Source organism: Mauremys mutica, chromosome 4 (assembly GCF_020497125.1).
Source record: "Mauremys mutica isolate MM-2020 ecotype Southern chromosome 4, ASM2049712v1, whole genome shotgun sequence".
In the NCBI taxonomy this organism is placed as follows: Eukaryota; Metazoa; Chordata; order Testudines; family Geoemydidae; genus Mauremys; species Mauremys mutica.
The window spans coordinates 72,166,404-72,184,267 of NC_059075.1; the positions used below are offsets into that span (position 1 = coordinate 72,166,404).

The window sequence follows — 17,864 nt, forward strand, 5'->3', positions numbered from 1 at the left end:
CAATGAGCCAGAGGGAACAGTGCTGCTCTACTTCTAGTTTTAACTGGACCTAACACAGCATTAACTGCACTTCAGTTGTGACAGCAGCACCCTGGGAGCCAGGGAGGCAGTCAAAGGAGCCCAGCAATATAGAAATATTGGCAGATGGGAATACACATCTCTTGCTTCCTCGCTCTCTTGCTCTCTTTTTTTGGGGGGGGGCGGGGGGGTATATATATTTTTCATGGGAATATGATGCTGGTGAAAGGCACTAGACCAGGGGTAGGCAACCTATGGCACGCGTGCCAAAGGCGGCACGCAAGCTGATTTTCAGTGCCACTCACACTGCCCGGGTCCTGGCCACCAGTCTAGGGCCTCTGCATTTTAATTTAATTTTAAATGACGCTTCTTAAACATTTTTTAAAACTTATTTACTTTACATACAACAATAGTTTAGTTATATATTATAGACTTATAGAAAGAGACCTTCTAAAAACGTTAAAATGTATGACTGGCACGCGAAACCTTAAATTAGAGTGAATAAATGAAGACTTGGCACACCACTTCTGAAAGGTTGCCGACCCCTGCACTAGACTGACACTTAGAGATTGAACACCTCTTCATCCATAGACCAGAAACAACACAGGCAGCAGCCAATGTCCTGCCAGTGTGCCTATACTCTGACCTGCAAGGGCAGGGAAGAGAGTTCAGCCTCCCTGACCTCTCTCTGTTACAACAAGCAAAGAGACCATTTATTTCTTTGACCTTATTGTTAACATGTAGATATGCTCACTGGGATCTGGACTGACACCCCCTCCCCATTCACCTAGAAAGGCCATCTTTGCCATAAGATGGTTAATAAACGAACAATATGGGCTGGATTGGAACCAGTGACTGAGAGGTGGAGGGTTCCATATCATGTTACCAATGTCCTGAGCCATCTGCCCCCTTTAAACCTTGTCTAGGGTCTGAAAATAAATTGTTTTAAAACAGATTGGCTAACATGTTTCTAACTAACATGATTTTAAACAACATTGCAGAAAGGGTTTAGTATAACGTGTTGCTGGTTGTGATCAACCTTAGAAGGGGTAGAAACACGTTTTAAAAGATGTTAAATACCATCTACAATAATGTTTAAAATCGTGTTAGTTAAAATGTGTTAGCTACCAGTGCTTTATACACAATTTATTTTCTGAGTGTAGACAAAGTCAAAGACTGCAATGTTGATATATTAGCATCACGCTGGTATTTCATTCCCAGCATATCCTAACAAACCACTTCTATTTGCTAAAGAAAGCTCCCCTTCTCAATCACAAATCTTGGTACCTCTCTGCCCTAAAAGCATTCCGACCTTATCTCTAAGGTTAGGTCTACACTGTAGCTGAAGGTGTAATTTCCGTCTTGGGCAGATGTACACACGCTAGCTTAGATACAGCAAGTGCGCTAAAAGTAGCAGTGTAGCTGCTGCTATCGCGTGTACTTCTAGTTGAGCTGGAAATTATACCTCCAGCTGCAGTGTAGACATACTCTAAATATCCTTACTCACATTTTAACCCTTTCAGCACCAGGGACTAAAGCCATTGTAGGGCTGATCTACCTACCAAGAGAGAAATGGATGAAGACCCACCTTGCTGCCTTCTGAGTAAGTTCCATTGGGAAGTCAGGGCAGAGCAGCTGCAGCAGACAGTGGTACTCCTTCGCTGTCAGCAAATCTGCAGCAGAAACAGACAGGAGAGCATCAGAATCCTTCCCTTCCCTCCCTCCATGCCCAGGCAATATGTCTGCTCTTATTCGCTTCAGGAGTCAAGATTGATAAGGTTGGTATTCAGGACAAAGGAACTGCCATTATTTTTGTAGAGATGCCTTTTAGATGGAGAGTCCAGCAAAGCAGGCAGTCAGGAAGAGGCATGGCAAAAGGAGAGAGCTACTGAAGTGAATCCAGCAGACAGAACTGGTAACAGGTAGAAAGTAATTCAGGGAGAAAAGGGGTAATAAAGCAGGGGAAGCTCAAGTGTCAACCCAAGTTCATTTAACTTGTGTATAACTAGCTGGAAAAGAGAACCATTTCAAAGCTACTTAAATTTGCTGAAATTCACTGGCATGGCAACATTCACCACAACATGCCTGAAAACCATCCACAGAACATCTGGCAGCAGTATGGAGGGCTATGGAGTATAAACCCACAAACATTATTATTTTGGCATCCAATAATGCAGCTGGATAGCTTCTTTAGGAATAGCATGTACAAATCTGGTCACTGTATTATAGGATGCACAGAGCAAAGATCCAAAATATACAAGAAGGGCAACCAAATGATTCATGTTCTAGGGAGCTGCTTTGAAAGACACTGGTCAAAAATGGCCTCTGTGGTTCAGCAGAAGGAGATTGAGAGAGGTGAATCTCAAGGAGGTTTATAGGATCCCAAGGGAATGGAAACACAGTGATGTCAAAAAGCTCTACATGATTGTATGTTCACAGTCCAAAAGTCTGTGGACTAAAGTTAAGGAGCGGACTAGCTGAACAACAGCAATTTTACAGTATTTCCACTTACAGAAGTATGCAAAGTATGGAAGAAAGAGCCAGTGGTAGAATTAGAGCCAAGCAGCAGTCAGGAAGGGAATCCAAAGGGCAAAGGCATGAGCACTGTAGTACAGGGCTTGGGCTCTTTTACCACAGTTAGCTGTTCGCCCTCTGTAGCCCACAAAACTTCTGATCCAAATATTCAGCTGATGCGTTTTCTAATAAATGGTCTCTCTCTTATCCCCGATGATGGCCCCAAGCTCCCTCATCAAAGGCTCCGGAAAGCCTGACAGCCTCACAAGAGCAAGAGAGACAAAGGGAAAATTCTACTGATTCTCTGGACATCAAAGAGGCAGATGCGGTTTCACTGTAGTGCCTCAGGCAGCTAAATGGATATTTTCCTATATTCAAGAATGACTAAAGACACATTGCTGGGGGACTCTCAGCAAAATCAGATCCCAACCTTTTCCCTTAGCTCCCCCTTACTGGGGGTGGGGGTTTGTCCTAACAGATTTCCCATTTTTCTTCTCAATTTAAGAATCTCTTTCTTGCTGAGAAAGGCTGGCTGATGCCATCAAAACTCCTCTGCATCCACTAATTAGGGTTACTAGAGAGTCATGTTAGGTGCTGACTTTTCCCAGGGGCATAACATGCAGTGTTCCCAGGGTATATAGACCTTCCTGTGTAGCACCTGAGAAAGGGCACCTGCTTCAGCTTCCTTCTACAAAGCAGCTCCTCTAGGTGTCAAATAGAGACACTTTCTGTTTGTGACTGGGTTGGCCACTGGGTTTGATGCCACAGCTGCACCGTCACAGTTGACGCGGTGTTGGGCCCCAATCACACCGGTGAGACCTGGATGAGGAGCTAAATGGTCCTTCCATGCCGGAGGAGTCCTCTTCCAGCAACTACAGAGGAGCCATCAATGCCTGGGTGTGCCTGCTAACGCTTGCCATCGGAGACCGGTGACCGGAGCAGGATGAGTGGTGTGGGTACCGGGGCGAATGGTAGCGGCACCTGGGAGACCAGAGCCTGCATGGGGATCATTCCCATGTGGCAGGTGATGAGGATCTTCAATAGGAAGCCAGCCAGTAGGAGGACAAGCGGAGCCAGTAACACGGAGACCGACGTTGATCTCTAGGTGAACCACGCCTGGGTGGCAGTGACCGCGATCGTGGTGCCAGTGACTGGGGACAAACCCCAGAGGATCTGGGCTGTGGCTCTGGGGATTTGGGTCCCTGGGGTGAGGAGCGCTGTCTTGTCTCAGAGGATTGTTGGCGATCCACTATCTCCCCAGGAGTCACAGTGCTGGCTTGCCCTCTGGGGGAGCCTTTGCCGCATCCTGCTGCTCCTGTTGTGTTGATGGCGCCAGTGGAGGCCTCTGCTTTCTCCGCGCCGGGGAGGTCTGGGCAGGTGCCAGTGCCGGCAGGAGCTTGTGTCCCATACCATTCCCTTGAGTCATAGAATCATAGAATATTAGGGTTGGAAGAGACCTCAGGAGGTCATCTAGTCCAATCCCTTGCTCAAAGCAGGACTAACACCAACTAAATCATCCAAGCTAAGGCTTTGTCAAGCTGAGCCTTAAGAACCTCTAAGGATAGAGAGTCCACTACCTCTCTGGGTAACCCATTCCAGTGGTTCACCACCCTCCTAGTGAAATAGTGTTTCCTAATATCCAACCTAGATATCCCGCACTGCAACTTGAGACCATTGCTTCTTGTTCTGTCATCTACCACCACTGAGAACAATCTAGCTCCAGCCTCTTTGGAACCCCCCTTCAGGTAGTTGAAGGCTGCTATCAAATCCCCCCTCACTCTTCTCTTCTGCAGACTAAATAATGCCAGTTCCCTCAGCCTCTCCTTGTAAATCATGTGCCCCAGCCCCCTAATCATTTTAATTGCCCTCCACTGGACTCTCTCCAATTTGTCCACATCCCTTCTGTAGTGGTGGGGGGGGAGGGACCAAAACTGGATGCAATACTCCAGGTGCCAAATAGAGGGGAATAATCACTTCCCTCAATCTGCTGGCAATGTTCCTACTAATACAGTCCAATATGCCGTTGGCCTTCTTGGGAACGAGGGCACACTGCTGACTCATATCCAGCTTCTCATCCACTGTAATCCCCAGGTCCTTTTTTGCAGAACTGCTGCTTAGCCAGTCAGTCCCCAGCCTGTAGCGGTGCATGGGATTCTTCCTTCCTAAGTGCAGGACTCTGCACTTGTCTTTGTTGAACCACATCAGATTTCTTTGGGCCCAATCCTCCAATTTGTCTAGGTCACTCTGGACCCTGTCCCTACCCTCCAGTGTATCTACCTCTCCCCCCATTGTAGTGTCATCTGCGAACTTACCGAGGGTGCAATTAATCCCATTATCCAGATCATTAATAAAGATGTTGAACAAAACTGGCCCCAGGACCGACCCCCTGGGGCACTCCGCTTGATACAGGCTGCCAACTAGACAGCAGGCCGTTGATCACCATCTGTTGAGCCCGACAATCTAGCCAGCTTTCTATTCACCTTATAGTCTATTCATCCAATTCATACTTTTTTAACTTGCTGGCAAGAATACTGTGGGAGACCGTATCAAAAGCTTTGCTTAAGTCAAGCTATATCACCACTATCCAACACTTTCCCCATATCCACAGAGCCAGTTATCTCATCATAGAAGGTAATCAGGTTGGTCAGGCATGACTTGTTCTTGGTGAATCCATGTTGACTGTTCCTGATCACCTTTCTCTCCTCCAAGTGCTTCAGAATGGATTCCTTGAGGACCTGCTCCATGATTTTGCCGGGGACTGAAGTGAGGCTGACCAGTCTGTAGTTCCCCAGGTTCTCTTTCTTCCCTTTTTAAAATATGGGCACTATATTTGCCTTTTTCCAATAGTCCGGGACCTCCCCCAATCGCCACGAATTTTCAAAGATAATGGCCAATGGCTCTGCAATCACATCAGCCAACTCCCTCAGCACTGTTGGATGCATTAGATCTGGACCCATGAACTTGTGCACATCCAGCTTTTCTAAATAGTCCTTAACCTGTTCTTTCATCACTGCGGGCTGCTCACCTCCTCCCCATACTGTGTTGCCCAGTCCAGCGGTCTGGGAGTTGACCTTGTCTGTGAAGACCGAGGCAAAAAAAGCATTGAGTACTTCAGCTTTTTCCACATCATCTGTCACTATATTGCCTCCCCCATTCAGTAAGGGTCTCACATTTTCCCTGACCTCCTTCTTGTTGCTAACATACCTGTAGAAACCCTTCTTGTTTCCCTTCACATCCCTTGCTAGCTGCAACTCCAATTATGCTTTGGCTTCCTGATTACACCCCTGCATGCTCAAGCAATATGTTTATACTCCTCCCTAGTCATCTGTCCAAGTTTCCACTTCTTGTAAGCCTCCTTTTTGTGTTTAAGCTCACCGAAGATTTCACTGTTAAGCCAAGCTGGTTGCCTGCCATATTTGCTATTCTTTCTGCACTTTGGGATGGTTTGTTCCTGCACCTTCAATAAGACTTCTTTAAAATACAGCCAGCATTCCTGGACTCCTTGCCCCTTCATATTAGCTTCCCAGGGGATCCTGCCCATCATTTCCCTAAGAGAGTCAAAGTCTGCTTTTCTGAAGTTTGGGGTCCACATTTGGCTACTTTCCTTTCTTCTTTTTGTCAGGATCCTGAACTCAACCATCTCATGGTCACTGCTGACTGGGTTGCCACCCACTTCTACTTCCCCTACCAATTCTTCACTGTTTGTAAGCAGCAGGTCAAGAGGACCATGGTCCCTAGTCAGTTCCTCCAGCACTTGTACCAGGAAGTTGTCCCCAACACTCTCCAAAAACTTCCTAGATTGTCTGTGCACTGCTGTATTGCTCTCCCAGCAAATGTCAGGGTAATTGAAGTCCCCCATTAGAACCAGGGCCTGTGATCTGGAAACTTCAGTTAGTTGTCCGAAGAAAGCCTTGTCTACCTCATCCTTCTGATCCGGTGGTCTATAGCATGCACCCACCACAACATCATCCTTGCTGCTCTCACCTCTAAACTTAACCCAAAGACTCTCAACAGGCTTTTCTCCAGTTTCAAACTGGAGCTCTGAGCAATCATACCACTCTCTTACATACAATGCAACTCCTCCACTTTTCCTCCCACACCTGTCCTTACTGAACAGTTTATACCCATCCATGACAGTGCTCCAGTCATGTGAACTGCCCCACCAAGTTTCTGTTATTCCAATCACGTCATAGTTCCTTGATTATTCCAGGACTTCCAATTCTCCACGCATTCACCTCCACAATTCAACCGTCCCTACCTGGGCCTTTTCCTTCAACAGGAGTCAATGATGGATCTTTCAAGGGGCTCAGATCCCCAACAGGGGAGGTGTGGACTCGCGGCTCCGGTGTGGCCAGGCGGGCCGAACTAGGTCCCTGGCCCAAAGACCCTTGGGCCTTTTTGCCTGGTTCTGGGGAGCTGTGCTTCCATGCCTAGGCACCAGAGATGTTGATTGGTGCTGGGCAGAGCCTGATGCTGGGGGTGTGCTATGCACCAATGCTGAGGTGCTCACCAATTCTTGGTGGGAGGGCTTGGACGCTGGGCAAAGGGCTGACTCCATTAGAAGGGCTCCGAGTTGGATATCCCGCTCCTTCTGAGTTCGTGGCCCAAAGTTTTTACAAATACGGCATTTCTCTTTGATGTGCAATTCGCCCAAGCACTTGAGACAACTGCCGTGGGGATCGCTAACAGGCATAGGCCTATTACAGTCTGTGGAGGACTTGAACCCAGGGGACTTGGGCATGTCCCGCCTGGGGCAAAGTCCCACTGGGGACTCTAACTACAACTCTAACTAACTATCAAAAACCCTATGTACAAAGCTCTAAGGCTGAACGGCTCTTCACGAGGACAGAAAACTGCTAACCACTTGCAAGGCAAGGGAGAGACGTGCTCCGACTAACCACTACAGGCGGTTAGGAATTGAGAGGATGTAGGGCCGGTGGCACCTGATATACCATGGCATGAGCATGGCACTCCAGAAGGTGCCACTGCCGACCCTAAAGATACCACTACGGCAAAAGTCTCCGATGACCATGCATGTGGGTGCGCGCACACCTAGAATGGAATTGACATGAGCAAGCACTTGAAGAAGATCTAGTTCATTCTCCTTCCTCAGTGACCAGGCCAGGAATGGTTTTTAGAAACTATTCTTCTAGGCTTGGTCCAGTCTAGTTTTAAATGACTCTAGCAAAGGAGTTCCCACCACTTCTCTGGAAAGACTATTTCACAATCTAAACAGATTGCACTATCTGGAAGCTTTACTTAATATTCAACCTGAATTTCCTTTGTTTAGTTTCAAATTCCTCTCATTTACACTGTCTTATATCACTCTATATATTTTCTTTTGCTCTCTGATGTTCCTCCCTTTCACATATTAGTAGGCCATTATTATAACTCCGTCCTCTATCTATACACACCTTAGGTTAGCCAAGCTATTAGTTCTTTTAATCTCTCCTCCAAAATCTCTTTTTCTGGCCCCCCAATCATTCTGAACTCTGTTCAGTTTTTGGTACTGAGGTGCCAGGAAAAGAAAACAGTATTTAAGATCTGTTCACAGCAGACATGTACATATACATAGAGAGGATAGCCTGTCAACCTTGGATAGGATACTTCTCCCCATGCAGGCCAAAAATCTCCACTGGGGAGTCAGAGCAAAGCATCCCCATTTTGTAAATTCTGTATTTTTTAACAATTTTTTTCTCAACAGTTCAAGGAATGATAGCAGCAGCAGATTTCCTGCACAGCAGAGGAAGCTGGAATTGTCTACAGCATCAATGATCCCCATCCGAGGCGGCCTGAGGAACTGACTGAGCACTACTTATGCCTCAAGTGAACCCTCTAACTTGCAGGAGTGAACCTTCTCCAGATTTTTAATATGTTCATAATTTCTGCACCTTTTTCTCTCTAATGCCTGATGTTGAGTGACAGCAGTTTCATCATTTCTGCATCAGGAAACCATCAAGAACAGTGTATAGCAATTGTGAATCTTTGCTCAGAAGAACTCTGGGAACATGCTGGCAAAGAAACTGCACTAGAAGAGATCAATGCCATTCTTAGAGATGCCTATTCCCAATGAGAAGAAATTATTGTTTCAGTCTAGGAGCAAGTGGCCCGTCTAGGTCAAGGCTGCATGCAATGAAGAGAGCAGAGAAACTCAGGTGTCTGAGAAGGAAAAATACTTAATTCCCTGTGATGCCAGGAGAGGGAGCACTGCAAACCCCATGATCAAAGTGGGGATCAGTCTGAGCAGACCCTTTTGGAATGCAATGCAGCTCAGCATTGGTACATCTCAAGGGACTGACTAACAGAGCATATCAATTTCACTGACTTAGATGGATAGCCGCTACACAGGAAAGGAATCACCACAGGCCTTAAGAGGTGTCTGCAGTTTGCTGTGATGACTGTTTTCCTAGTCACTGTAATGGGGTCACTGAGTACCATGCGGAAAAATGACACTTGCCCATGCACCCATCCTGTCTGCCAAGAGCCATTCAGAATAAACAAGGGCAGTTTTGGTCTATGACCACATTGCTCCTTCCTGTCTCCAGGGCACAAAGGCTCAAATCCAGGCCACAGCTGAGTAAATAGTCTTCATTGCTGTGCTGTGAGGAAAGACAAAGAAGATGGAAGGAAGGACGGAAGGTAATAGTCAGAATGAATGAAAACTGGAATCCCCAAGGGCCACTTTTGGTTGGTACCACAAAGTACTGTATCTGAAATTCCAGTAACAAACTACATCATGGTCTTCAGACATATTCAGTCTACCATATCCCCCAAACTGATATGGCCTCTGAAATCCCAGATACCCAGGGAGAGAACAAGAGATACTGAACTTTGTGTGCTAACCATATTTAGTTACAATGGAACACAACATTATTCCAGGGCTGCAGAACCAGGGAGAGCAAGGGGGGCCAGTGATCCCACATTGGAAATATTGTGGGTCTTTGGCCTCATGTAAACCTGCGCATACCCAAGGGGGGAGGGGAAGAGATGAAAGCATGGATTGAGAAGCTTTGCACGCTGGGAGAGTTTCTGCAGGCCAACTTTCTGTAGTATAATCAGCGTTGTTAACCCCAGACTCTCAAAAGTCATGCATCAAGCTCCAAAAAATCATGAGATTGGCTTAAAGATAATGAAATATTAAAATAATAATTTGGGGGGGGGTTGCCTTCTGAATCTTTAGGGTGCACTTAAGTCATGTTTTCAGCTTTTTTTCACAGCCATGAATGCTATAAACTTTGTTTTCTAATGAAAGATGAGATATTCTTGTAATCAGCTGCCTCCAGAACCTGGGGCTTCAAGAAAAGCATCAATATCATAATAAATGAATGAGAGATGGTAACACTGGCAACTCCACGTGACACATTTGGCCTGTGGGCTACTTTTTGGACACATCTGGTTCACAGGAAGGCTGCAACATGGCCTCCCCAGCCTTCTGTAAATTTACACATAAACAACAATCTGAAAACCAAAAATTCTAGGAGATTCCATGCCTTAAACTTAAAAAGCAAAACATATTTGTGTTTTTAAAAAAGCTTTAATTTGAAAAAAGGTTAATATTAATCCCCCTCTCCATGCTTTATTATTTATAAAGCTTTGTGTTGAAACATTTTATGAGCTATTAGATGATAGAACTGTTTCTGTTAGATGTGGGGGTTTTTCAATAAGAACTCTGAAGAAAATAAAATCCTACAAGTGTTCCTTCCTTGACTACTCTGCTTTTTCCACTGACAAGAACAGTTATAAAATAAATAGAAGCCAGGGCCAGAATGTGCATTTGTCTTACTTTAAAAATTGATCCTCCTCCTTTTCCAAACAAACAAAAACAGTAACAGCAGCTCACACACTTATTCCCACTATTGAGACTGAAGGTTACACAAAGACAAACTAAAAAATGAAGAATAAACATCCACAGTTCTGCCTGAAAGTAAGTAAGTGTGTGTGTGTGTGTGTGTGTGTGTGTGTGCGTGCGCATATAAACACAAGGGTCGACTCTGAACTTGATGCTCACGCATAACTCCCACAATGGCTGGAAAGTAGACCTAAGAGTCTAGGGAAATAAAAAGGAAAACTGAAAAAGGGAGAGTCAAAGAGATCCCCAACTCTGGCTACATTTGAGTTATGGTTGATGGAAAGACGTTAGCAGTCCAACACTATCCTGCAGTATTTCCAGAGCCGAGACAGGAGTCTCTGTGCAGAACATTGCAATGTCATGCAAGCAGCCCTTTTTGCAAGCCACAAAACAAAACAATTCCCAGTTGCTGCTGGCAGTTGCGCAGCAGCTGAACACGGTAGAGCACTGTTTCTGGTCCCAGGAAACAAGCACTGACTAGTGGGATCACATCATTGTGCAGCTATGGGATGACAAGCAGTAGCTGCAGAACTTTCGAATGCAGGTCACTTTCCAGAAACTTTATGCAGAGCTTTCCCCAGCCCTGAAGCACAGCAACACTAAAATGAGACCTGCTCTGAGAGTGGAGAAGTGAGTGGCGATCACTCTGTGGAAGCTTGCAATGCCAGACTGCTACTGGTCAGTGAGAAATCAATTCGGAGTTGGTAAATCCACCCGTGGAGCTGTTGTGATCCAAGTGTGCAGGGCCATTAATTGACTTCTGCTAAGAAGGGTAGTGACTCTGGGAAATATGCAGGACATAGTGGATGGTTTTGCCATGATGGGGTTCCTTATCTGGGGGGGAGAGGGGAGAATAGATGGCACGTATATCTCTATCTTGGCACCAGACCACCTACCCAAAGACTAAATAAACCATCAGGGATACTTTTCAATGGTATTGTAAGCACTGGTGCATTGCAGGGGGCGTTTCACCGACATCAACATGGATGGTCAGGAAAAGTTGCATGATGTGCGTGTTTATAGGAACACAGGTCTGTTCAGAGAGCTGCAAGCAGGAACTTTCTTTCCAGATTGCAAAATAACCACTGACAATGTTGAAATGCCAATAGTGACCCTGGGAGACCCAGCCTACCCCTTGCTCCCATGGCTCATGAAGCCGTACACTGGCCACCCGGACAGAAGTAAGGACCGGTTCAACCATAGGCTGAGCAAGTGCAAAATGATGGTGGAATGTGCTTTTGGACATTTAAAGGGGCACTGCTGCAGTTTGCTGAGTAGGTTAGACCTCAGCGAAAGCAATATTCCCATTGTTATAGCTGGATGCTGTGTGCCCCATAATATCTGTAAGGCAAAGGGAGACAAGTTTCCGTAGGGGTGGGGTGTGGAGGCAGATAGGTTGTCAGCTAATTTTGAGCAGCCAGATACCAGGGTAATAAGAGCCCAGCAAGGAGCTGTGTGTCTCTGGGAGGTTTTGAAAACCCATTTCGGTAATGAGCCTCAGGAAAGTGTGCTGGTTATCTGCATTGTGCCTTTCTATACCATCCCCTCCATTGCATTAGTTTCCTTGGATAATGCCCCCGCCCCATGGCCTCATGATTGGAATAAATAAACAGCATTTCATTCTCGAGACATTGACTTTTATTGCACAAACATAAAGCAACTGAAAGAACAGGAAAATAATTTAACCTTGCACAAACAGTGTGATAAAATTGGGAGGGGAGAAACCAAGTCAGCTTGCCTGCGAAAGCAGAGTAGTCTTGCCCATTATAGGTTTCTGAATGGCTGCCTTTTGTTCTTAGTACCCTCTCCGTGTGTTGAGTGGAAGGGATACTGAACTCCCCAACCCCAACCCCCGCCTCCTGGAACATTTCAGGGGAGAGAGACTGGGAACAGGGTGATGCTTGCAGGCAGTTCTGCAGGAACTGCAGAGGGAATCTAGCCTCAAGCTGCTTTTCTTGAAGCTCAACCAGATGCCTCAACATGTCTGATTGATCCTTCATAATCTGCAGCATCTCATCCTGCGTGGCATGCTTATGCTCCTCAAATGCTCTCCTGCTCTCCATGTTCATGTCCAGTTTTTCAGACAATGAAATCCTCCAGGGTATTTGCTCCATGTCAGCTGTCCCAGAGGCATTCATTATCTCGCTGAACATGTCATCACACATTCTTTTTTTCCACCTTCTAATCTGCGAAAGCCTCTCTGCCAGTGTGGAGGATGTGCTGAAGGCCAAGCTCTCCACTGCAAGGCATTCAAAGCACAAGGCAACCATTATCAGTGAATACCCTGGGTCTGGTGCAAAGTTGCTATTTAAAAAACACTCCTCTTATTACACTCAGGTGCAAGACAGAACATATTCATAATCCCTAGCTATTCAACAAAATGGTTTGCTGTTTCAGCCATGGTGAGTATGGCCAAGTGGCATGGGCAACGGGCCTTGTGATGCAATTTGTGGGAAACCCATGTTGGGAGCACAGGTGGACAATGCCCCCTCCCCTTGGCAACATGGATATTGCTTTGAGACCAGGGACCAGTGTTAAGTCTCCCAAATCACGATCTTTGTCCGAGGTGGCTCTGGGGGAGAGGGAAGACAGTATGCAGCCACAAAATAACGCAGGAAGCCCCCCCCCTTAACGTTGCTGGTAATAGTTGCCCTGGACTTGCAGAATCTGAGGTCAACGCCAATCCCTGCCAACCAAACCACTGGCATGTAAGGGAAGCGTGGTTGAGGGACCTGGAAGTCACCATGTATGGTGGATCACAAGCTCTACTGTTTGCAGTCCGAGCACTTGTAATGAAAACTTCCACTGTCTCCCCTAGATGACCCTATGTGCTATCAGTCTCCTAAGGGTAACAGAGGCAGCAAGGGAGCAGATGCTGCAAGTGTCTGGGTACAGACCCAGTCCTTATGTTGCTATGCTGTGTACTGCAATGAGGCCAGCAGAGTTAATACTGGAGTTGCGTGGGAAAGTGTCCTATTGTGGTGGAAGAAATAAGGTAGCCCTCCCTAGACACACCCTGCAATCCTTTGCAGAAGATCTCCATGAAAGTTTCCTAGAGCTCGCCATGGAGAATTCCCAGGCCCTCCCTGTACACATAAACAGTCTTTACCAATGGACACCCTCTGCATAGCTGGAGCAGCCACTAGGAAGCAGATACCCACTGCACCTCACTTTTTCTTCAGATTAAACATCAAATATAAGAGCACGTAACCCCTACAGTTTGACTGGAATTGCATATTCACCAGAGGTGCTTTCCCAGGCATCACGCTCGGACACCATGCTGTCCTGCGACTGGCTGGGCTCTAGGGTTAAAAATAGTTCCTGGCTCTCAGAGAGAATGAATCCACTGTTCATCTGTATCCCACTTTCCTCCTCCTCCTCTTCCTCATCCAGAATGTCCTCCTCATTGTTGCATGAGGTGGCTCAGGACTCAAACTCCTGGGAGGTATCCATGCTGCATTTGGGGGTAACGGTGGGGTCGCCGGCGAGAATTGCATACAGCTCATTATAGAAGTGGCATATGTCTGTGGTGCAGACCCAGAACTGTTCACCTCTCTTGTCTTCTGCTATGCCTACTGAAGTTCTTTGATTTTCACGCAGCACTGCTGCATATCCCTGCTGTAGCCCTTTTCCCCCATGCACCGTGCAATCTTTTCATAGATGTCTATGTTTCTTTAGCTGGATCAGAGCTGTGCCTGCACAGACTCTTCTCCACACAGACCAATAAGTTCCACCACCTCCTGTGTACTCCAGGCTGGACCACGTTTGGGGCGCTGAGTGCCACAATCAGCTGGGCTGGCGAGCTCTCCATGCTGATCAAACAGGAAATGGCAATCCAAAAGTTCCCAGGGCTTTAACAGGGGAGGGGCCGTTTCCTGTGTACTTGGCTGCTGTGCAGCGGAGTTGAAAACGATTTCCAGAGTGGTCACGGCAGACAATTGTGGGACACCTCCTGGAGGCTAATTCAGTCGATTTACACAACGCTGCATTTACACTGCCTCTCTGTCAACCAATCAACACTGAATTAAGTGCTACGCCTTTTGCAGAGGTGGAGTAATTAAGTCAACACTACAGGCGAGTTAGGTCAGCAGAAAGGCTCTGGTAGTGTAGACACATACATTATTAGGTCGACATAAGACATCTTCCATTGACCTAAGTTTGTAGTATAGAGCAGGCCTGAGAAGTAGTTCAAAGATCTGCACCGTAACAAGTGGGCTGGGTGCAAGAGCCTAACAGTCATTACGGGCAACTGTGTGATACAACTCCTCCAGTCCTCAAAACTTAACCCGCTAGTCTGGGATACTGCCTTGGCCTACAGAGCAAACACGCAGTTCAGGGGGTCTTTAAAGGGCACATTAGACAGAACAATATCTTCCTTTCTAACATTAAGGATGAGTGTGAGTTAAAGTTCACGAAAGCCAGGAAACTGCAAGTTAAGGGTAGAGCTGTCACATCATCCTGACTCACCCTGTTGTGCCTAGGTGTTGCATCACAATCTGTGGCACTAATAATATGACTGTTGCCTGACAGTACTAGTCACGGACATGGTGCAGTTTTCTGGCTTTGCTAGGATTTTGTATCAGAACTTTAATGTTATTTGTTTACAATTTTCTGGGGATTGTTTAATCCTTGTTTCAGAATAATTGCCAGGAATACTCCAATAATAACAGATGCCTGTTTATTCTTAAGTAAACATCAGTTCAAGCCAGGATATGAATGTGGACATCTCTCTTGGAAGGCAGCTCCTGCACACAGGGTGCTCATCTTCTTTCTCCCATATGCTGAGGCTGCTGGAAATGACCCCTCAAGTTAAATGAACATTTTCCACCAATGGATAAGCAATACATCCAAACTATCCAAGTGGCCTAATTTTCCAGTGACATGGTTTTGCCAGTCCAACAGTCAGTGAAGATCTGGAGTGAAGTATGTCACCTCCACTGAAAAATGCATGATAGGACCAAATGTTTTAAACACATTTTATCTGTCGAAGTCTCATTCAGTCACCTCCATACCTTCTTCTATGTACCTATCGTTGGTATGACCTCTCTGGGCTCATCTGCAAGGCCCCCATGCTCTCCATATTTAAGTTCCTCTTAATTATTCACTTCTGCTGTTCTGCCTATAGTGATTCAAGTTAACTTGTATTTTTAAATTGTTTATTGTTATTCCTCTTCCCCGACCTCTGTCTGCTTGATTGAGGAGCTCACAGGCTTAAGACAAAGAAAGGAACATCATCCTTAGGTGATTATTAGAACGTGCCTAACACATAGTGGACATTAGCACTAATAAAATAAAAAATAATTATTACTATTTTATCATTTCTGAAAAATCACAGACTACCAAAATATAATCTTAGTCTACTTCATGCACAGATTTATAGAGTTAAGGCTAGGAGAGACCATTAGATTATCCAGTCTGACCTCTAGTATAACACAGGCCATTAAATTTCACCCATTTACCCCATATTGCAGCAGATATCTTGTGTTTGACTAAAGCGTAACGTGAGTTTGGCTAACGCATGTCTTCCAGAATGCATCCAGTCTTGAATAAAAGACATCGAGTGATGGAGAATTCACCACTTCCCCCGGTAGTTTGTTCCAATGGCTAATCACCCTCACTGTTAAAAAATTGTGTCTAATTTCTCATTTGAATTTCTCTGGCTTCCAGCCATTTATTCTTGTTCTGTCTTTCTCCACTAGATTAAAGAGCTCATTATTACTGAATATTTTCTCCCATGAAGGTATTTATACACTGTAATCAGTTCACTTCTTAATCTTCTTTTTGATAAACTAAAGAGATTACACTCTTTAAGCCTGTCACTGTAGGCATCTTTTCCAGCCACCAAATCATTTTTGTGGCTCTTTTCTGCATCCTCTCCAACTTTTCAACATCCTTTTTAAAATGTGGACACCAGAACTGTACACAATATTCCAGTTACAGTCTCACCAATGCAGTATACAGAGGTAAAATCACTCCCTACTTCTACTGTAAATATGGTGTTGACTAGAAGCGTATTCTTTTCATTCACCATAATATCTGAGTATTGGCCAAACAGATTTAATTTGAATTAAAAAGGTTGTGGCAGACCAACTCCAACAGATTCCAATATCCTCAAACTCCTTGGATCCCACCCAGACCTGTTTTAGACCTGAGCATGGCATGTAAACAGGATTAAGTGCAGTGATTCACTTTTAGTGTGGTTCCACACATTTCTCTCAGTGCAATCCCAAAGGGTGGTGCTAGATGTCTGCTCCTCTTGCCCCAGGACTTTCATCTGAAGAGTCATACAGGGTTGAATCCTTATCATAGTTATCCATGCTTTGGATACTTTGAGACTGATTCACTGCAACAAAATCTATCAGGGCCCAACCATGAAAGCTACTTAGGCTTTGGCTACACTTACACTTCAAAGCGCTGCGCTTTGAAGCGCTAAGTGTAGTCAAAGCGCCAGCGCTGAGAGAGAGCTCTCCCAGCGCTGTCCGTACTCCACCTCCCTGTGGGGAATAACGTACAGCGCTGGGAGCCGCGCTCCCAGCGCTGGGGCTTTGACCACACTGACGCTTTGCAGCGCCGCAATTTGCAGCGCTGGAGAGGGTGTGTTTTCACACCCTGCTGCAGTGCTGCAAATTTGTAAGTGTAGCCAAGCCCTTAGAAGTCTTGGCTAGTACAGAATGAGGATCCTCACCTTCTGGATAAGGAGGACCACCAAGAGCTGATTACATCTATGTGTTGCATTCTGCACTGTCTTCCAATTCCCTTCTGGGTGACATTCAAGATGCTGATTATGACCTAAATGGCCCAGGTCCTTGTTACATCAGAGATAGCCTATACATTTTTGTGCACCTCTGTTCATCTGGAACACTTGTTATCTGACCTAAAGGTGAACACTCTTGCAGGAGATGGAGGCCAGTTATATGACTAAGTCTGAACCTGACCACTTTTAGAATGAACTGAAAAATATATCTGTACAGCTTTCCCACTAGCCATGGGCACCGGAATACCAGGCACCTAGGCTATTGGCCACGTTTCTCCATCTCACTTTTAAACAACTTCAGTGCTAGAGCAGGGAAGGGAGAGAAATGTAGTCTGTGTACTTCATATGGGCCTCTAAATCAGTGGTCCCCAACGCAGTGCCTGCAGGCTCCATGGCGCCCACCGGGGCATTTATGTGCGCCCGCCTAGTGCTCAGCAGGGGAAAGAAGCCGTGGCCCCACGCCTGCCAGGGACAGAGAACTCCAGGGCAGCGGGCGCCGATGCTCTCTGTCCCCGACAGACACAGGGCTGCGGCTTCTCTCCAGCTTCAAGAAGAGAAGCCGCGGCCCCGCGCCTGCCGGGCACAGAGAACTCTGGGGCTGCAGAGAAGCTGCAGCCTCGCGCCTGCCGGGCACAGAGAACTCTGGGGCTGCAGAGAAGCCGCGGCCCCGCGCCTGCCGGGCACAGAGAACTCCGGGGCTGCAGAGAAGCCGCGGCCCCGCGCCTGCCG

At 46.3% G+C, this 17,864-nt stretch overlaps 1 protein-coding gene across 5 annotated transcripts in view; it reads right to left on the bottom strand.

The window, feature by feature from the left end:
* C4H11orf49 (chromosome 4 C11orf49 homolog) overlaps window positions 1-17,864 on the bottom strand; it is a 151,274-nt gene that overhangs the window by 15,688 nt on the left and 117,722 nt on the right. For all 5 annotated transcript variants that reach the window (XM_045014681.1, XM_045014683.1, XM_045014684.1 and 2 more), the window contains one exon: window positions 1,607-1,691. In XM_045014681.1, coding sequence (XP_044870616.1) covers window positions 1,607-1,691 — 85 coding nt within the window. The remainder of the gene's footprint in view (window positions 1-1,606; window positions 1,692-17,864) is intronic.